Below are 23,093 nucleotides of genomic sequence, written 5' to 3' on the forward strand. Positions count from 1 at the left end.
ACTGATGCATCTGGAGATGGTAGTATGCGCAGACAGGTGTGTATACTTATGAAGGCTTTGTATGAGATGTGGAAGGAAGTGTGTAAAGGAAGTGAATGTGAATTTTACACAGTGGAGTCTGTCTCAAAATGCACTGCAGCCCAAAAAGATGTATGGTCCCTAAACTGTGTTTCAGTAAAGGGATTTTGATGTTTGTTTTGCCCTTTTGTTTTCGTTTTTGCATTTTGTGGAGAAAAACAAAACAAAAACAAAAAAAACGTAATGCACTTAACAACCTAAAATTTTCAAAACAAGTTTTTACTCTCTTGAGGTGGTTTTTGCATTTTTAACCCATTAAAAGGAAACACCTAGTTCACATGAACTCCGACAAATCTTTTACTTGGGTGACTCACCACTTGTTTCTGTCTGTTTTCTACTTTCTGTTGTTGGAAATACAGAAAATGTAGCCTGCTTTAACTACTTCAGACCACTTAAATGAAAGCCGTAATTCATGAAATTTGTACAAATTTGCTTAAAATCCATTAAAAATGTATGGAAACATGACTACAAACTTATACTGTTAAAGAAGCAGCTGTAAAAAGGTGTTGTTTGTGGTCCACGTAGCAAACACAACTGGTGCATTCTTCCTGCACTGAAGCCTAACTGTTCAGCGTCATCAGAGAAATATTCATGATATTGAATGAGCTAGGCCCCGCCTCCAACGCTGGATCCACTTCTTTATACACGACAGCGATTGTACCGGGCACTGTTGTGTGTATAGGGCTCCATTTTCAGTTGTGTGACAGCTTTGCAACCTAGCTTGTTGTATAAGCTGGCAGACTTGTAGAGGAAAGCAATTAAATCGTGTTAAGATAATGCAGCTTTAACTGTAGGGTGCAAATGTTGATGCTGAACACAGATCAAATACAGAAATGTCCATCTGCTTCATTACTTGGGTTTTGCTGCACAGGGTGTTGGATACCTTTAAGAAACAGACTTTGGGGGTTTGATCACTTCTGATGTGACTGAGTTTCAGCGTCATTGAAAGAAAATTAACTGGTTTTATCTAATCTAACCTGAACCTTTTGTGTTTGTGTATTTGTCTGTTTTCCAGACACTTTGGTCCCACAGGTGGAGAACATGATGGACAATGAAAGAGATGCAGCTGGCAGAGGAGCTGTGAATGTTGATTTAATTCACTTGCAGTCAAATGATTGCACCTTCTATCACACTGAAAGACTCGCAGCTCTGCCCAGGATACAAGTGTTGTAACAAAAACAGACATCTACTGAGGGGGTATTATAATGACACCCCCATTGTGCACTCCCACTTCATGTTTGTATCGTTAGTGACAAGCTTGGAGTCGAGAAGAGTGGATTGCCACTGCGATTTGTTCAAGTCTGTGATGGCTGATGATGCCATCCCTTTGTAACAGCTGCCAATGGAGTCTTGGGATAGAAACACCTGCAGTCAGGCTGCTGACTGTTTGACCTCTTTTCACTTCTTAAGGTATAAATGTGTAAAAGTGGAGATGGTGAGAGAGTTATTGTGAAAGGCAATTTAAATGAAACCTCTTGAGTTTATTATGACAGAAAACTCAACTCAACTCAACTCAACTCAAGGACTCGTCGTCGTCGTAAAAAGCTAAAGTTAACGGTTTTATGTAAATTAGTTACATTTTTTAGCAGAGTTCAAACAGTGTCAAGTCACCTTAAACTCTGAATAATAATAATAATATCTTCCCATGTCCATTTTGCAGGACAATGCTACTATGACCGTACTTCAGAAGCTGAGAGCACCTGTGCTTGTAATTCTGTCGTTTTCTTAAAACGAATAAGTTAATTGTCACATAGATCTGAGATGTATAATTAAATTCATGGTGAGTGTCCTCAGGATATTTTAATTAATATAATCTCACAGTGAGCTGGCCTTCAGCACTTACAAGGTAAAATCATTTAGTCTTAAACACTTAGTACTGAAGTACTAAATATTCATACAGAAATACTGAAATTCAGAATTTCTTAAATGTCAAATGTATCTTTTTGGAAAAATACAATTTTAAAACACAGAACATTCCAACTGTTAAGGAATTTGATAAAAATGTAGAATTTTAACACAGAAGAGTGAAGTGCAGCACAAAGTGTTAAAATTCAGTTACCTCAGTGTCTTGGAGTGATATCATATTAGTACATAGTCCAAAAGTGTTTAAGACCTAAAAATAAAGTCAAATAACTTTTAAAAATATATATATACGTGAACACAAACCACTCATTCATTGCGTATAAATGATCCAAACATAAAAATGATAAATAACGTGATTTATTGGTGAAAACAAAGTATCTCCAAGTTTGATATTTGTCATGTAATAAAAAAAGTTGAATGTACTGAGAAACTTTTAGCTTACGGACATCTAATTAGCCCAGTGAATTATCTCACTATTGCATAAAGTAAATTCTGTCCTTATTTTCTGAAAAATTTGCATCTTGGAGGTAAACAGTTTTCACATGACAGTATTTAGAAATAAAGAGCATAAAACCAAGTCATGTTTTTTTTTTTATAATAAAATGTTTATTATTACCTTTGTATCCTTTTCTGTATACAAGAATGTGTAACAAAAGCCAAATGAGCAATCCATTTTAGTCTTTTAAAAAATGGTAAGGCATGTCTGCTTGTATAACCATCAACTTCAGTTCCCCCAAAACACTTAAAACAGCGTGCACTGGCAGCTCTAAAAATCTTAATGTGCTCCTTGGTCATCTGATTATGCAAATCACAACAGTACCACACTCACAGCATGTTTTAGCCACAGTGCAGCAAACAATTAACATCATAATGGAGAAGACCTTGCATAACACAGTTTGTTCTAAACATTCTGTAAAAACCCCACAAACCTCAAGCTAATCATGAATTTAGTCTTTTTTTTTTCTTTCACTTTTTTAATGCCAAAGAGAATGTACAACAAAAACATCAAATATGGCTCACGGGCAAATGAAGTTAAGCACTGAAGCGTCTCAGACAGTGATACGTTTTGTCTGACCACGGGACGATAAACTGTCAGTAGAGAGAGAAAAATACATGAGGCAGTCGGAAATGGCTAACAGCCCTCGAGAAGTTTGTACCGATACAAACTCTTTGGAAAAACTGGACCAACTTTGTCTAATTTCACCCTCCTGTATAGATCTTCCTTCCTCACTCATCTAAAACTCTCATTGCTTCAGCCACATCTCACTTTATGAGAGCATCAGACCTTCACATGCTAACGAAGCTCTTTGCTTTAAAACACAGTTATGAGGCCTCATGAGGTGGCAGCGGTGCCAGCGTCTTCCTGCCTTATGATCAAATAGACATTGTACTGATCAAAACTCAGAAAATGCCAGCCTTTACTGTGTTTGTCCAACACTTGACAGCTTTCTAACTCCCTTTATATTCTCTTTTGTTTTTTTACAGTATTTGCTAAATTTATTTCATTTTCAGTTGCTGACCTACCAAAGCACAAAGATCAACTGTTACTGCCCCAAATCCCACACTGCCCATCAATTCATAACAAGAGAGCTGAGCCATTAATGTCTTTTATTTGTTTATTATTATTTTTTTTATGAATGTCATAGTGCTCTGTACCAAGAGCCTTTCTGGAAAGCGTAACCAAGGCTTACATTGGATTATCAGAGCGAGCAGTATCTGTCATGGCTCCTCGTAACAGACAAGGATTTTTAAATCACACCACTTCCGATACGGTAGACTGGACTCCTGGGTGGCCAGACATCAGGCCTGATAGCGTGTTACTTTAGTCATTTATTCAATATTCAGAGGATTATAAATAGTTACTGCTGGATGTCTGCAGCCTATCTGACTCATTGGTCTGACCTGCTGAAGCAGCATGAGCTCCCCTAATGAAGTCAGTTTTACTTGAGGTTTTTGTTCATATTCACCTCTTGTACCAGTCCATGCTCTTGTGAACATACAATGATGGGCTGGAGGGAGGAGTTCTTTCAAATGTTTAAAGCTAAAAAATCAAAATCAAATCGATGGCTGAGTGAAGACTGTGATTTGTCTCCTCTGCATCATTGGGCGGATCTCAGAAAGGCTTTTTAGCCAACCAGGGTCGAGTCACTGAGCCTGATTAGCACAGGTCAATATACAAGAATCTTGTTTCGTAACCCAGCATCCACCACGCAAGTGATGATGTAATCACATGCAGTCAGACAAGCCCTTGCTCGCATCCTGCTCCGCAACCTTGGGGTGAAAAGTAAGTGGTCTCTGAGTTGGTCACTGATAGATGTTTTATGTGTTCTCCTCCCATTTCTCAGAACTTCTATTTAATATGAAGTAACTGGAAGTGTACAATGCAATATTACAATTCCATAATAAGATTTGTCATGTTTAACTTGTACTAGACCTTCTTAGTCTGTCCTCATAGCAGCCCATTGCACTGGACAGTTGGGGGAGGATCTCATATTGATCCTTTGAGTCTTGTTAGTTGTTTTGGGGGGAAGCTGCAACACACCTTCTATTGCAGCCTTGACAGGGAATGAGAAGACAGGGTTTAGCTGCTTCTTATGATGCTTGGTACGCTCACTCAGAAGCCATACAGAGCTTTTCCATGAGCTGTAAGTCTTTGCAATATAAATTTGATATATAGACACTTGATGTCAATTTCCCCTGTCATTGCTATAAAACAATGTATTTTTTCAGGTTGGGTACGGTGCAGTACAAGGGTTTTCCTCACTCCCTCATGCTGCGTACAGAGGTCCCATGCTGGCTTTATTATGCTACATGGAACATGCAATCTCTTTGAGATGCACACAGTAGCTGGTAATTATAGCAGTGCGCTGTGGGGAAAGCTCCGGTGGAGACAAGACTCTCTTTCAGGTGCTTATGAATTGAAACGTTTGGATCCTCCAGAGAACCCTCCGCAAAATGACCGCACGCTTTCTGGGAAGCGTGAACATTCGCCCCTTTAGTATTTTTGTACAATATCCCTGCAACGTTGTTATTTGTTGTGACCCAAAGCCACAGAAATCATGAGGTGTTGGTGGAGTACAAGCATCAGTTCGACCGCAGAGTCTCTGTATCCCATTAGAGGTCAAAGCCTGTATGCACCAGGCCAAGGTTTATGAGTCTATGTCAACACAGTCGCCTCCTTCCAACGTTTGTACCCTGATTTCTTTTCCCAGTCATTGACATGGTAAACGTTTAGCAAGACAGCACTACTACTTATGTGTTTGGAAGGTGTGACAAAAGGGCCCAACAAATAAAAGCATACATATCTATGATTAAACAGTGAATTTACAATGTTAAAGAATAATCAACACACATAAATAATGAATGCATGTGAGTAAAAAACAAAACATATACCTAATATCATCAATATGTTGTGTCCTCTGAGAAATAAAAATTTAATCTGAGTTGATTAAGTGCATATTAAGTATCCAAACAAAAAAAAACCCAAACTGAACATTGATAGCAGGCAATTGTAGTAAAATGGCTTACTGTTGTCCAGAAAAATTGATTTTTTTTTTTCTAATTTTTAAAGTGATCAAATAATCTGTAAAGGAATAATACATACATAAAAAAATAGCCATTAACTAAACCAATAAGATTACATTACAGTTCCTCCCAGAAAAATACACAACTGTTGACAGGTATATTACAATCTCTTGAATGAGCTGAAAATATAGCTATTCTGTCTATGTGGGGCCGATGTTTCCTGTTGCTTTATAAATTCATGAAGCCAACAAAAATAATCTGTGCAAAGTAGTTCTCTTTAGTGCAGTACATTAACACTTTCCTCAAGATAATCAAATGTGCAGCTATAAGGTGGCTGAGGGAACGTTACTTCCTGAAGCCACACTGATATGAACAGAAGGGAAACCAGGTGAACTGCTAACACTGTACAATCCTGCACCTGTCAATCCAAAACTGTGTAGCCTGCATTTGAAAAGAAGTAAAAATAAAACAATGTTTTGTCAGTTAACATTTCCTTGCATGCACACAGTAAGACTTTCTCCTTTTTGTCTGAGAGGGAGAAGACGAACAGGATAAAATGGTTGCTTCCTTTTCACAAATTTGTCATACAAAGGGAAAGAAAAATCAATTCCTTTTATTTGTAGAATCCTTAACACGACCAACTTTTTAAAAACCAACTCTTAGATAATGAGACAACATCACCATGTTTTGTTCAAAGATGTGAAAGCTGGTTCAATGACGGCACCGAGCATTCTTTGGGGGACGAGCAGGATGCAGCACTGCACTCACTTCCAGTCCTACCAAAACAGTAAGCCATCTCAACAGGTTTCCAGAAGGTTCTACATGTCCAGTGAGGGAACAGCAGTATAACGTGCTGTTAAACATACTGTACGCATACAAAGTCAGTGACCAGGCCACACTTGTGTATTATCTCCATCTAGGGTGCGTTGCCCAGAGTGACACTGTGAGGGCAGCCATCACCAGCAGTAGGGATGGTCCATGGGAAAGTGACTTGCCTGCTGCTGCAGCACGTTCATCGCTTCTGTCAGCTCCGATCACAGGAGCTTCAGATCCAACAAAAACAAACTCAGTTGTGCAGCCGTCGGAGCAGCCGCTGCCACTGCCAGAACTGCTGCCTTCATCACCTGCAGGTGGCGAAACCACACAAATCAAATGTTCATGAATGAAAAGAGACAGGTTTTACCTGTGGTGACGGTTTATGGAGAAGTGAGAAACCAAGGCCCTTCTGCTTTGTTGGACGACACAGTTAATAAGCTTTGAAAGGTTCCTTTATTTTCTGCTTTTCGGACCAAAAGGTCAGAACAACAGTTAACTATTGATTAGTGGAGCAAATTGCTGCAATTCAACGAAGATAACAGGGTTCCTTGAAAAGTGTCATCAATATACATGTTGGTGTAACGAAAATGGTGCGAATGAAACTCAGTCAGTCCAAAATGTGGTGCACCGATAACCAAGAATATAGTAGTTTTAATTGCCTTGCGTACTTGGGGACAAACAAATTAAATTGCTTCTGGACTTCTGGACTTTCTGAGGTTAAAGAAAGGACAAGGAAAGTAACCAAGCCAAACTAAAGTGCATATGTGAGCCCGAAAATTGAGTTGAGCCTCAAAATCTTGTGGCAGTAGACATATTTTATTTGCAGCAGAGAGGATCTACTATCTTGACAGCTCAAAAGAATCAAGAAGAAAGAATGATTTCTGTCACAGCAGAATTTGAGATGCACATCTTGCAGAACATAGGCCTGTCTGTTTATCATACTCCATGTAACCATAACAAATGTTGTCCTAATAATGTCAGTCTCGCCTCGGTGTGACACGGATGAGTCTGTGGAGCTGCATGATGAGCTGTTACATGAGCAACACCTGAGAACTTATTTTAAGTAATTACAGTTTATACTGTATATCTGCTGTAGTATTCCTGTGTGTATGTGTATGTGACCAAAAAACCCCCCGAAAAACCCCAACACATTTCCGACTCTTTTCTCTCTCTCGGTAGTTTCCTAAAATATCAATAATTATCTTGTCTTCACTTGCACCCAGAGGAACATGAGAGAAATTGAAAAACCTACTGGAGTCCTGGAAGTAGATATCATTTCCATTGTAGGCATTCTTCAGCTTGTTGGTCATGACACGCAGAGCCATGATTTGCTGTCGAATCAATGTGTCAGGCCGAGTGATATCAACATCCACCTCTGGGTTGTTCACCTGGTTGGTTAGACCCTCCCTCACCACCTCTGGAAAATATCTGGACAGGATAGCATAAAAAAAATTAGTCGCTTTAAGTCCTTATGTACTAATACTGCATAAAAACATTCGATTGAACATGCCCTTTTTTTGTTTTTGTGATATTTTCAAGATTTAACTTAATGTCTTGTTAGTTTTAAAATACTAAGATGTATTGTAGTTAGAAAAAAGAAGAAATAAAAGAAAAAAACAAAAAATATACAAAGAAATTGCAGGAATTTTTTTGGTTGGGCATATAAATTTGATTAGGGGAGTTAAAAAGACTTTTTTTTTCATTCCAGCACATCTTTAAGCCATGAGAGAGAGAGAGAGAGAGAGAGAGAGAGAGAGAGAGAGAGAGAGAGAGAGAGAGAGCTCAAAACACCGGAGGAAATCCAGACAAATAGTCAAAACACTGCAGACTTCCTCAACGTCTTCACTGCTTTGAACAAAGAGCTTCAAATAAACAAATAAAGGCTTCTTTATCTTTGGTTCACTCAACCTACCAGACATGCTGGCGGGTAAAAAGAAAACAAAGTAGCACATATGCTAATGGTACCAGAGGAAACTGTGACGTTCCACAATCCTGAATCACTCTTCTGCCTTGTTTAACAGCAATACTCTAATGAGAGGATGCGGGAGGTTACCGTGGCAACTTGAGCATAGAATTCCAGCTAGCTGACAACAGTTAAAAAGAATAATCCTCAGGTAGAAGAGCCTCCCCTCTCTCACTACTGTGTGTGTGTGTGTGTGTGTGTGTGTGTGTGTGTGTGTGTGTGTGTGTGTGTGTGTTAAATACGTCCCTCGGTTTGCTTTTGATTCAATTATCTATTTCAATGCAGCTTTGTGTAAGTGGTGAGACGTTGGCTTCAATGTTGTCATGGGGAGCTGTGTGTTGTCATCTAGTTTCTGAGTAGCTGCACCTCCTTACAGTTAAAGGTTAACATGTCTGAGGCCCAAAATACACTTAAATCATCAAAAAAAACCTGTGTTCATCATATAATGTATGAGACACAATAGGCTCAGCAAGAGCACCATTTATTGCCTAAGTTGTTATTTATGTTTTTGAATATGTTCTGCATGTGCGTTTATTAGTTGTGCATTGGTTAAATCTGATTTGTATTGCTGGTTTGTGCTTAAGTAACAGGAGACTCAGATGACCTGATAACATGCTCCTCACACATGACAAGACTCTTGATGATTTTTTAATATCTCAGGGCAATCAATTTAGCCACCAGATTTAAAGTGATGCTTGAAAAGCAGTGCTGGCACAAACAAGAGAATTAACATGTCTTTTATTGCACCATCTGTGATTTTGTTACACAGAGAGGGCCACAGTGATGGGGTGATATATTTTCCCTGCCAGTGTCTCTGGTTTGCTGTCAGAGAAAACAACTCACTGTCCAATCTACTGTACAGCTCGCTGATACGCTGCAGCGGGTGATAAGAGGTGCCAGGAACTCTTCAGTCCTCTGGGTATTAGAGCCTCAGCGCTTATAGGAGCTCCCCATATAAGCTTGAACCATTATACTTACAGACAGAGCGCTAATCTGGGAACACAGTGTGGTTATTATAATCCCTAGCAGGCAAAAATATGATAACCAGACAGCTGGCTGACTTAGCGGTGGTTATATTTTAAGAGTCCTTACCTGCCCTTGGTGTGGCTGTTCCAGCACTGGTCCTCATCAGGCTCTGTGAGCTTGCCCTCGGCACAGATGTCGTCTGGCAGGTTGGACCAGAACCTCTTGGACTCCTTCAGCTTCTCTTTGATCTCAATCACCTGCCACAGGCCAAAACAGAGGACAGAAATATATCAGGCTGATAATTTAATATTTTAAAAAGCTTAAGGGTGAGAAGTGAATAGATTGCCGAGGTGTCATGCAGAATAGTAACACTGTCGTGCACACAATTTATGTAGGAAAATACTCAGACAGGAAAGGTCTTAGAAAGGACATAGTATATTTGCTATAACAAAATAATATATATGAAAATAGATTTCATATAAATTGAATAAAAACATACACATCTACAGTACTGGTCCATGTGCTCTAGAAACTCGTAGTGAAATGAAACAAAGACGTAGCTCCATCTGTGTAACTCATTTAGTTGTGGAGTCACGTTCTTTCCATGTATCTTCTCGTCTGTGTCCCTCCATATTGTGCTCATCTCTGATTCACACAAGACAGACTCGGGGTTGGGTGTTTGATATTTGGCATGTGTGGTCATCCCCGACTGAGTCCATCTGGACTCAGTGAGAAGTTTGAGTGGGTGACCGGTGAACAGGAAAAAACAAAACATGAGGACTCATGAACAGAAGTACCTCGCATTGTAGTTTTGATGTTGCTGCTAACAATCATGCTGAGAGAACACATGTACAGTCACGTCGAGCTCTGGTGATATATGTATGAAGGTATTTATTTTTATGTCCGCAACTCTGCACATTATTTAGATTTGTCATTTGGATTTAATCATATTTGTATTGAGTTTCCATGTTATTGTTACAGCAGATACACAGCAGAAGTTGCCTGTTGTACTCAAAATTCCTATTTCCCAGAAGCCTGAATGCACAATTATTCCCCCGCAGGTTGTAAAATCCTTTTCAGTTTAATAGTTAAAGGAATTACAAGTCATTTCAAGAAGAACAGTTACTCATTTACTTGTTAGAAGTTAGAAAGCTTCAATTAAAATTGCTACCTGCCTTTTGTACTCCTGTTTTTAAGAAGATTAAATAAACAAGAAATCAAACAAAATTAGTTGACTTTAAAGGGGCATTAAAGGTCCTGGGAGGCCAAATTTGTATCACAACGTATGCAAGTGAACCATTCCAGAGTGTTGTTTTTAAATGTATTGCATATCAGAAATAGAGAACAGGAATCCATCCATCCATCCATCCATCCATTTTCTTCCGCTTGTTCCTATTAAGGGTCGCGGGGGGGCTGGAGCCTATCCCAGCGGTCTTCAGGTGAGAGGCAGCGTTCACCCTGGACAGGTCACCAGTCCATCACAGGACCAACACATAGAGACAGACAACCATTCACACTCACAGTCACACCTACAGTCAATTTAGAGTATCAATCAGCCTCGTCCCCTCTTGATGTCTTTGGACTGTGGGAGGAAGCTGGAGTACCAGAGAGAACCCACACAGGAACAGGGAGAACATGCAAACTCCACACAGAAAGATCCCGTGCCCGAGTCGGGACTCGAACCCAGAACCTTCTTGCTGTGAGGCGACAGTGCTGACCACTGCACCACCGTGCCACTGAGAACAGGAATATAATATTAAATTCAATTCAAAATATAACGTTAGCAAAATGTTATCGCCCCAAAAACACTTTTTTTTTCTTGGATTGTGGTCATGATTTACTGTATATGTGGCAAAATTTTGTCAGGCTTTTTACTGCTCCAGAAGGAGTTGTGTAAAATTTGATACATATCCTCAAGTGATATTTATTAATGACAAGTTTGAAAATGAAAAACATCAAACTTGGTGGAGTTGTATTGTGGGTAATTTACCCAGCAGATTTTGATGAGGAAGAAGAATGTTGATAAATCTGGCTTTGTCCGTTTGGAATCTGTTTTGGAAGTGAAAAGCTAAATCAGTGTAGAATTTTCTGAAGGACACATGCCTCCATTGGCTGAGAAACATTTCTACACTTTTCAGTGACGGTTGAGGTATTATTGTTTGCAGCAAACTCTTGGAAGTTTATTCCATCTGCCTGAATTACTTACAGGTAGATCTGTTAGGTCGCTCATAATGAAACACAAGTGCGATAATGTATAAACGTCAAATTCCTAGAGGCTGTTATGAACCTCTATTTTTTTCACCATTGATGAGAAGTACAAAAAGTGATGGAATCAAACAAACAGCTATTGAGTTTGAAGGTTAAGAGATACACCTCGAAGAAAAATAATCAAAATGACAATTAGTCCAGAACAACAAGCTATTTACTGTACCCTGGCTGTTATTTCAAGGGTCAAGGATGAACTATGAGGCTGAAAACTTACAATGTAATGTGTAATTCTTCCCAAAGACAAGTCTTGAAGCACACTTTAATGTTGTTATGTGTGTGTGTGTTGGTTTCTGAGGACTGTAAAAATGCAGCTGCTTTGCTAACCCGCTTTCTCGGCACATCCTGTAGAGATTGTTCAACACTGTCCCGTTGATCCAGTAACACATTTTTGCTCTACATTTGGTACATGGTGCCAGATGTATATTTCAAACAGTCCATGGATTAATAATTGTCATCATCCAGACACAGCGTTGGCACAGCTGGTTCAACCATTTTTCACCAGCAGAGACTGAGCATCTGTTTTATCCTTCTTTTAAATCAATGAGGTTGATATCTACCTATAATATCGTTGCAAAAACATTTTGAACTGCTGTGTTATTCCATGAACTATGTTAATTATTAAGATTTCTCATTTAAATTTGACCCTTTGCTAAATCCCCCTTAGCTGCTTTTGCTCTGCCTAATTTTCATTTCTTGCACAATTAAAGATGCATGTCCTGAGTCAGTCATAGACCAAATGGAAGACGCAAGTAAGCAGCATTATTCTGCACAATAACTGGTTCACCTAAGAATTATAGCACATTCATTTAAATAACATGATGAACACAAGTGTTATTTTGTTCAAAACCATTTTAGAATGCAAATGGAAAAGCAGGAAAGAAGCTATTTATCTTTAACCAATGTGTTGTAGAAATGGGGGCTGAAATAGCTCCCTCTCAGGTGGCTGCTGCTGTTTAACAAAGCAAACCTAATGCCAGGACAGAGCTGCTATCTTGAGCTCAATTACGGCTGCAAAGCTACGACTGATCAGACCTTGTTTGAGAGAGGGGTTTGATAAAACGTCACTTATGTTCTTTAAAAGGTAGTAAGACTTGACTGTTACATATCAGTTACTGGGTTCAAGAATTTATTTGACACAGAGTCGGAAGGGGTTGAATTGGTCATGTCAGTAGTCAATCATGGGTGCTCTATATGGCTGTTGGAGGCAGCTCGACTGCTGGTTAGCAAAAAGTGGAACAGACTGTTTCATTATTTGTGTCTGGCAGAAAGACAATAGAGAGAGAGAGAGAGAGAGAGAGAGAGAGAGAGAGAGAGAGAGAGAGGACAAGAACAGGAACCATCAGCATATAATCCAGTGAGCAGTAACATTTCTTAATCTTGGTTTTAGCCCACAGTTCATTCAGCAAAGCTCTTGCTGGGAAGAGACCCACCTCCTAAAGTATAAATTAATGATGCTATTCATGGGGAGGCTTCATTTTGACAACTTATTTAACCAACTCTCATTATGCTTAATATTTAACAGTGTTCCACATCTGCATGCACCAGCTGTTGTTTTGAGGATTATCCCTCTCTAAGATTAACATCTTTTATTTAGTACAGTAAAAGTTAGAAATTAAGAGTGGCGTGATCAAGTGGTTATGTTGTGAAAACGCTTGCATGGTGATAGAGGAGCATTCATCCTTTCACCAAACTATGTGAGAACCTGCACCCTCAATGAATCATTGTATTCTATTTGGACACATTTCATTGGATTTATTTCTCTGCACCAATTTCTTGCACTTAATACATTGGACTAAGACTGGATTTACAACATTAGACTTGTAACCGTTATAATCCTATTGTAGATTTATAATCCCAATGCTTTTATATTTCTAATAAGTGTTACAAGTTTTTGTTTGTGTTTTATAATTCTCCTGTTTACATGAACAGGTCCTATTACACACTGAGTCATCTGGGGAGGAGAAATCTTCCTTTGAATTACCTATGCAGAGTTCTAATTTTTCCCGCATGTGCTGAGGTTTTTATTTTCATAGCAACCTGAAACTGGAAGCTGTTACTGTTACAGGTCACGACAGTTTTTTTTGCAAAGTTATGTTATAATGATGTAAAGAAAACAGGACGCGACTGCAAATACACTGAGGTGTTTTTATTCTGTATCGTAGAGACAAAAAGGTATGTTGATAATTTTGTTTGTGTATGTGCAAGCTGGTGTCCTCTCCATCGCCAGTGATGACACTTCAGTGGTACCCTCTCAAACTGCCAGGAGCCTCAGGGTCACCCTGGACAACCAGCTGCTTACAATACAGCAACAAACCACTCTCTCCCCCCTTGACAACAATCACAATAGTCAGCCACACTTCCGTAACTTCTCCTCCCGGCACTTGTGATCTCCTGCCTGGATTACTGTAACTTTCCTTCGCAACACATCCTGAGCGAGTCCAACCATCACACAACCTAAATACTCTCATATTACTCCCCTCTTCTGATCCATCACAGGCTTCCCATCTCCATGCAACTCAAATTCAAGAAACAGTTGGTATTACATCTGACTGCCCCTCCCTACCTGCAACGGATGCTCAGACTCCAAACCTTTCACTCTTGCTGTCCGCCTTACCCCTCCATCACCATGGGGGGTGCAAATATGGCTCATCCTGGTTATGACTCTTCACATCTTTTTTGGACGGAGGTTCTTGAGTCTGTCAGACGTCAACTATTTGTCAGCTATCTTTAACTACTCACATATATGCTATTGTAAGTGGCTTTGGACAAAAGCGTCTGATAAATGACAAAATGTGATTGAATGATAGCTGGTTTCTTGATATGTAGCCCCCTTCATCACAAGTACAACAGATCCCTGCTTATAGAGCAGCTTTGTCTGTCTTTCTTTCAAAGTCTGGTTTTTAGACTGCAGCATCAGTTACCCTGACAGCTTAATGTAAGTCATTTGATAAGAACCCTTTGCCTCTCATTATGGAAGACACACTGACACCCGAACAGACCTTCTGTGCCTCCATCATACAATTTTAACATACTTCCTTGTTTTTGGACACATTATGTGCATTCTTAGTTAAATTCACTACTGTGTTGTTGTTGAGGAAATAAAATGAAATAAAATAACTAACTAATAACTCACAGTTGATATAAACACTTCAAAACGTTCTCATCCAAATGATGTATTCTTGACAGCCCCTTGTTTCAGAAAATTGTTTAAGTCCTCAACACAAACGCGCTCTTTATTTTGAGACCACTGGTGCTCATGAGCACCAACACACTGCCCTTATCGTGTCCTAGGGATTTGTGCAGTGCATTCAGGGAGGCCGTGGGTCTTAGTCGGACATGAAAGGCCGTGTACCGTCAGGATGCCACTGCAGGAGATGCCCCTCACATTTGATGTGGTAATCCTGTCATGGAGACACCAAAGCTGGTTAGGTTGAGCTCACGCTGGGATGGCTCTCATCCCCCCCTTAGAGCTGATGACCCTCGGCAAAAATATTAATAGCCACAGCTTTGTTGTGCATGTGAATTAGGAACTCAAATGGTATTATTACGAGGGTTATGAATTATTACTATCCATGAATCAAATAAGATGTAATCCATCCTCTTTAGAGAAGAGAAGAGAAGTAAGTAGTGACGATTACAATAAATAGACATTTTTCAAAGGGTTTATGTATCTGTGATTACGTTACATGACTGAAATGCATAAACAACCCACAAAAGGTTTTAATTACACAGTCATTTTAGTAGGGGTATTTCTAAAACCTCATGCATCGCAATACATGGTCCTTTTTGTACCTCATCTACTGCTGCCCATTACAGTTATGTAACCTACAAGACATACATGTATCTTTATAATATAATACAACAATTTATTCTTCTAATAGCTAATAACGGACAATTCATGAATGCAGCAAGGTTTACTCAGGTTCATGTTGATTTCTTTGTAGGGTTTCTTCCAGATTCTAACGTAGTTGTTCTCTGATTAAGAGACTGGAGTCTGGGTGGTTTGGAAGCAGGAGATGTGCTCGACCCCCCCATGCTTCAGTCATTTCCTTTATTTTTCTTCCCTGCAGCAGCAGCGGCAGCAGCCCTGGTTTATATCTCAGAGTTTTCTGTCTGCCTTCCAAGGAGAAGCATTCAACCCAATCAAAGAAAATGCAGAATTCCGGGCTTTTAATGCACAAATATAATGGAAATTGATACTGTTGTAATGATCCATTCATGTTTTATACAGCTTGTTAGGGTCGTGGGGGGTGGGGTGGGGGGGCTGGAGCCTATCCCAGCTGACATTGCGTGAGAGGCGGGGTTCACCCTGGATGGGTCGTCTAATGATCCAATGATTCATAATTCTGAAGTTTGACAGGTAGCATCAGAATTTTCAGACTGAACCCAGCAAATGATCATGGTGACATCAAAGATGGTGTTCCTGCTGCACTGGCTTCATGATTAGCACATACAAGGAAAATAAATAAGAGATAGATAATACGATAGACCCTGACACACAGGACTATCTTCAAGACACAACCATCCAGAATAGAACTACATTTAGTTTATAGTTTGCTTTTTCATTGTCTAACTTGGTCTTTGTCTGACTGCGGCTGGTCAGCCACACACACACACACACACACACACACACACACACACACACACACACACACAGGCATATATTATTGGATTGAATTACTTTTTTCTCTAACCCTAACCCTATATGTTAAACTGTGAATATAATGACAGCAATGTGATATTGATATTTTGTGACAATCAGATGTCTGTTAAGAGGAACATCCTGTGCGTCCAAAGAGACAAGAGTCAATACTCTTGACCAGTGGTTTTTGTGTAATCCTGCAAACAGACAGACAGACAGACAGACAGACAGACATCACAGAAAACAACCTCCTTCCTGGAGCAAATAAATCCATTTATGATTCAAATGAAAATGGATGCCCATGAAAATATAATGCAATGTTTTCCATCTGGACTGGCAACCTGTCCAGGGTGAACACCGCCTCTCGCCCGTAATCGCTGGGATAGGCTCCAGCCCCACCGCAACCCTGAACAGGAATAAGCGGAAGAAAATGGATGGATGGATAACATGATGCAGAGTCCACATGCTGTAAACAGTGTCAGTAGTTCAGAACCACTAACAGTATTAAGCTGCAGGACTGAACAACACTTTGAATAAATAAATACAAACACACACTGAGGGCAAAGTGCTGAGGGCAGTGAGTCTGACTCTAGCTAGAACAGTTGCAGTCTTCACTCCATTAGTGTTGCTGCTACAGCCGCAGGACAACATGCAGCATAACCCTCAGTGTCCCCTCCTGTCTGACCACTAACCAAGTGATCATTGCTGCATAGCATTACACAAACTTCTGAATAATGGAAACACAATAGGGTTAATGGTAAGATAGAAAAGTGCTATTATTCGGATAGTTATTCCAGTTTGAATCCTGTAAACTTGATATTAAGTATGAACTCAAACTATATATTCACCCTTTACTGTCAATGAAAGGGAAATGCGACTTATCACAGGACTACAACTAATGTTGAATGACCTGCATTAGTCGGTGTCAAATAATGGTTCAAGGCTACATGATCTGACACTGAAATACCATAACACATTATTTGCACACGTAACTAGAACGATATGCACTGGTGCTTTAGTGGCACATTTTATTATTAGGCACCAAAGCAAGTTGACCTATACAGGCACTTGTGTCTTTTGTTGTAGCTGACCTCAATATCTGAAGATGAAGCTCATGGTAACCTATGTAATAGTACGGGCTGTTCTCATTCACTTTTTATGTTCATACCAACAAGAACTAATGGTCTATGATTCCTATATATTCCACACACACATAAATGAGGAGGAGTTGGGAGCATATTCTTGCAATGAGCTCCGGTGTTTTTATTTGTAAGTGTATTTTGCATGTAAAATATCAGTGTATTTGTCACTGTTTATATATGCATTTGTTTTTTTGGGTTTTTTTTTTGTATCAGAGCCCAAACGCAGGAGGTCTTTGCACCTAAACTGAACCAGACCTCAACCACAGAGTAATCATAACTATCATTAAATACTGCATTATCATTAAGTACTGCATTATCCACCAGCAATGACAGAATTGTCCAGCATTTTGGTTGAGGCTCTCACTGCACAGGTGCACTGACTGAAGTCAGTCTTTGAAGATTTCATAGAAATGTTTCTGTGATGGGCTGACACAGTTGTGTTTAAAAGTTTTAAGAGCTAACAGTTAACACTGACATACAGAAAGTAACCTAAAAAAAAAAAACCCAACCAGTATACTCCTAAAAATCTCCCTTTCCATATCCATAACAGCGAAAAATTCACTGTCTCTTCTAATGTATTCCACTCTTTCATAATGCCTGAATAAACCAGCTCCTCCTGGGTTGGCTGAGTCTAGCAAGTGGTGTCAAGTGCTTGTTGATCTATCAGAGAATAAGCAGCACCCTTCACAAATTCAGGTTAATGTAGGTCCACTAATATTAATTAGGAGTTTTGCAGGTTATATCTACCTGCTTTCATTTCAGCAGTGCACAGTCCAGTTCTCATCTGAATTCATTAGCTCCACTACAGAGACATCAATCAGCCACTTTCTGGCCCTTTTCTCATTAAAATAAGCACATATTTTGTTAAGTTGGTGTTGCTTTCTTAAAATTGCAGATGAAGGCTTTCTGTATATCTTTAAGCTGCCTGGCTGTCTGAGGTGTAAACAGAGTGAGAGCACAGCCATACAGTATAGCTCGCTGGAGCGTGGATTAAATACTGGGATTGGCCCCTGCGTACATCTCTTTTAAGCCCCTAAACACACACGGGCTGTAAAAGAAGCATAACTTAATCAATTGCACAAAAACAATGCCATCCACAAGGAGTTGCTATGATTCAATACAACGCATTACCTGTAACCAACAGCATGTCAGCTGTGTCAAATTACTCGGGGGGGGGGGGGGGGGGTGAATAATAAGCAGGAAGAATACATTTTCTTTTACAGAAAAAAAAATGTTGGTGTAATAGAGGATATTGGGGAGCAAGTCTATGAATCCTGATAGATTAAGCCCATGATCCCCGATTGAGCTGCGTCAGTGGATGAACCACATTGGCCCTGCCAGATCTCTGGGAGTATTTACATTCATGTTGGTTTTAAAGCCCAGAATGCAGTTTGAATACCATCAATAGACATCGATAGAGATTTTCTTCGCCGGTGTCTGAGAGCCCAATGAAGATAAGATTTCCTCACGCAAGACCCGGCTGCATTTCCTGGACTCCAACTCCAGGCTAAAAATACTCCACCAGCTCAGAGCTATATAATAATCGAGATGGGGCAGTATGGGCGTGTCTGTACTTTCCTGATTGTTTGAAGGTACAAAAGGACAACTGCATCTTAATAAAAACTAAATTGACAAGCGTCTTAACTCAATGCAGTCTATGAGTCTATAGAACTACAGCTGGCTGTCAGTATTCCTGTCAGCGAGAAAGGTCGCGTGGCTGCTCTCTGCAGAATCTGCTGGAACAACGAAGAAAACAGCCTTCCATCAGATGAATTCCTTTTCACTGACTGTGTGACTGCAGTGATTAAATATGACTATTATACTTTTCTATTCCTATTCTGAGGCGTTATTAATGTTTGAAGGGTATGGGGCAGAAAATATCTTATTATATATGACAGCTATTTTAACCACCTCAATATTCATCAAAGATTTGTAGAGAACAAATTAACGTGCGGTGTAATTTGACCCACTGCTCGTGGCGACTCGGACAGTGCGTTTTTTTGAAACATCTATTTTAATTGTACGCATCTGCATCGTTATGTTTTGGATTTCATGATTGCTGGCAAATGACTGGAAACACACACTGATTGTTAAAGTTCCTAAATATTTTCAGGCTACATGATCTGACACTGAAAACATATCTGTGCTCTGGGAACAGATCTGCTTGTAAGGGTGCTGTAAGGACACTGCACATAAACAAATGATATATAAGAGCGATATAATGTTTATTATTCTAGAGTGTTTGATGACAGGAGCTGGTAGGTGTAAGAGAGGATTTTTATACCACTATGCTTAGAGGCAGTTTCCTAATTGGCTCATGCTATGACTAGCACAGGCTATCTTTTAGGGTCACACTAATATCTGAACAGAGAGCTCAGGAGCCAGCAAATCTCTTGACATTACAGTGAAAATATTAAATTTGTTCAAAAGTTGGACCCTAAAAGGAGAAAAGAGAAATACCAAGACAGTAAAACCCAGTTCTGCTGCATAGTGATGTACTATAGCCGAAGTCCAGAGGAAAAGCGATCCGTCAGTCTTTCTGTCAAAGTATTTCACGTTTTCCTATAAGCTAACATCAGCAACTAACTCGTCCTTTGAAGTATCTGTAACATGATATTTTTGCTCTAGCGCAAAGATAGTTAGAGTTGTGGGAAATCTAAAATGTATCTTTTTAGCCGATGTGATGCAAAAACAGTGTAATAGAATAAATAGAATATATGTATAAAAATAAAATCCTGAGTTAAAAAGTCCATATATATATTTCTAAGTAACTGTTCCTTTAAGAGCTGGTTTGGGAAGGTGTTGTTGCTTCGGCACTCCAAATCGGTCAGTGATTTATTATTCAGGCAGGAAATCGAAGATGGATAAAAGATGGGTCAACCCTGTGATAACCACTCGATTAAGTCCAAGGATGAAGGACAGGCAAATGAAATATGTAACATTATTTTGTAAAAGTCTTATGTCCTGATGACTTACACACACGCCAGGCATTAAAGACTTATATTTCTAAAACTTTTATGGGGAAGTCCCACTACAGAGACAAGAACCTCGACTGAAAAGTCGTTTCATTTCAGTTCTCTCTCCAGTGCACTGATGGGAAGTGACAGCTGTGAATTTACACTCCCAGCATAAAAAATACAAGTTTGTGGTTGAGAATACAGGCATGTTCAACTACTGAATATGCTCATATCAAAGAGACTTGTTTTATGAGTCATCTGCAAACCATGACAAGACAAATCAACTTGCAAAGAAGTTGCATTTGGAATAATGAACTCGTGTTCATATTTTGCAGGAAGAAGGAGGAACCTCAAATGGGGATACTGAGCAGTTTTAGCACAGCACATTCATGCTAAACAAACCGTGACCTGACTAATATAAGCACAGATGGAAGTTTCAAACACAACTGGTTTCATGTCCCATCCCAAGGGTAAACATACCATTTGGGGAAAGGGCTTTGCAAACAGATGCTTCCCAATAAGGTAAAGTTACGAAAGCAACTTGAGAACTTAGTTGGATGCAGTCTCTAATTTAATGGGGACACATGCATTACCATCTGGATTTACAGGTGAGAGGACTTAAAACAGTATATTTATTTAGTTGTTTTCGGCAAATGACTGCGGTATATGTACAGATCACTTTCAATATTGCACCAAGACATCAAGATAAAAATATTATATTCTACACTTCAATATTTTATGAGATAAAATATTAGGATTTCATTGGGTTCAGGGAGATAATGATAACCGAGCATCCACACTGATGAACGTTCTGTTTACGGTGATGCTGCTTCCCTTGTAGCTCAGCAAAATGAGGATGTGTATGCATGATGCCATATACTTGAACATGAATGAGAGTGAGTTCTCCAAATTTACAGTTGGATTTGAGTTTGCTACCGTTGTTTTCAGCAAATCACACTGAAAAATGATGCAGTGATATCATTTGCCACCATTGAATTCAAACAGTTTTAAAACAACATTTTTATAGTTATTGATCTTTGTGTGGACTGAATGTAAATGTAGTATTTTATTGCACTCAAAACATGTTAAATATATTTTTTTTTAGGTTATCAGTGAGAAGTAAACTGCATGGTGTAGTTTTATGTGAAGATGATAATCTCTTATGACTGTCAGTTTCTTTACTCTTGCCCAACCAAATCTTTACTAAGTCACACAGCACAAGACTCAAATCCTCTTAAATCTCTACCGAACTTGAAAACAGTTTCAGAGAGTAAATTTGGTCATCTAGAAACAGACTTAATGGAAAAACAATAAAAATTAAGAAAAAAAATTAGGCATGATATAAATATACCTTGATCAAAATGGGAGGATATACTGCCAGATCCCCAAAAATATTCCAGTTTCTGAGTCACGTGGGGCCCAAAAGGGACAAGTAAATGGTATCTTGGATTGAACCAGGCACAGGGTGATTGAAAGGTAAATGGTTTTGACATATTTTTAAAAAAGTAAGAAAATCCCAACATGAATGCTACTGAAAATGGTCAGTTGTTGTTCTGCTCAGAGCAACCGGGTTAGCTTACTTCACACACAATGGTCCTGCATTATGTGACTGAACGCTTTGAATAATGCGCTAAACAGGATTTCCTTGGACACACTGGTTTATTTCAGCTTGCCTGGCTACCTCTTCAGATGAGTTAAGCTCCATTGACAAGCTCCACAGGGGTAAAGTGGCCAGGTTTGACAGATCACTGGTTTGGGCTCCAATGGCTTGAATGGGAAATTACTCTCATTTACATGGAAACTGGTGATAATGTGATGATACGATTGCAGCAGCAGGCACAGACTAGCGTGATTTGGGTTTTGTGTTGTGGGGATAAAGTGAGTGGACTGTCTAGGAGTGAAGAGGCCTCTTTGTTTACTTCATGGACACACACTATAGCACAGGTTATTAATAATGGCACAGAATTTAATTGGGTCCCATCTGTTGGTGGTTTTTAAAATTTCATTTGTTGCTACATGACAGTGCAAAGATTTTTATTTTTTTGGCTGTTTCACTGACAGCACACTGGAAAATCGGATGTTTTCAGTCCTCATAATGCACACTGTCGGCGCTGTTTGTGCAGTGGTATGCTGATGACTGCTTTCCTCCAAAACTACATTTACCTGAGGTGCAGGGGAAAGATACATTGTGAAATTTATTGACTGTCACAAAACTAAACCCTGGTGGTCCATAAGAAATGAGACATCTCCATTATACCACAGTTTATTACTTGTCATTAAATTTATTTAGGAACACAGTTCTAGCACTGCCTTCTATTTCTGATGAAGTGTAAACAACACACACCTAAACTCTGTTATGCTCATAATAAATCTGTTGTCTTGTGGCAACAAATATGGACGTGATCAGAGTACATTCTGTCAATCGGACTGTCACTGATTCACATCAAATAAGGCTCCTCTGAGTAGTATATACTTTGTACACAGACAAGACAGTCTGAACAATAAAACAGCGTAAAATTATTTTCCCCGTCTCACTCAGTACATGAATATATAAAGCGTGTATGTCTCTGTGCAATAAAACTATCATCATTGTAGTAATTCAGCCAGTGAGATCAGCAGGATCTACTGCTTCTGATCGAAGTTCATAAACTACACAGATTCAGTGAAAAATGAAAAAAAAGCTACTTGGATTTTCCTGTTTGTGTTGCAGAACAGTGATGCAGATACACACTTCAACTATTCAAGCTTTTTATCCCAGGCAGGCTTTTGAAACCTGAGATAAAATCCACACATTTTAAATAACTTCAGCGGGTGTGAAAAACTGTCATTGACGGTCATTACGCATGAGCGGGTGAGACAGGGAATCTGTCAGG

At 39.4% G+C, this 23,093-nt stretch overlaps 1 protein-coding gene across 2 annotated transcripts in view; it reads right to left on the minus strand.

Annotated features, from left to right (window-relative positions):
* Positions 1–2,564: 2,564 nt before the first annotated feature.
* The window catches only part of gpc6a (glypican 6a), a 145,437-nt gene continuing 124,908 nt past the window's right edge, over positions 2,565–23,093 (minus strand). For both annotated transcript variants that reach the window (XM_086181310.1, XM_086181303.1), the window contains 3 exons: positions 9,338–9,468; positions 7,535–7,710; positions 2,565–6,590 (listed from right to left, as the gene is read on the minus strand). In XM_086181310.1, coding sequence (XP_086037436.1) covers positions 6,373–6,590; positions 7,535–7,710; positions 9,338–9,468 — 525 coding nt within the window. In that variant the 3' untranslated portion in view covers positions 2,565–6,372. The remainder of the gene's footprint in view (positions 6,591–7,534; positions 7,711–9,337; positions 9,469–23,093) is intronic.

This window comes from Aulostomus chinensis, chromosome 2 (assembly GCF_037954235.1).
Source record: "Aulostomus chinensis isolate RoL2024-O1b breed Wild chromosome 2, RoL_Achi_v1.0, whole genome shotgun sequence".
NCBI classification, from domain to species: Eukaryota; Metazoa; Chordata; class Actinopteri; order Syngnathiformes; family Aulostomidae; genus Aulostomus; species Aulostomus chinensis.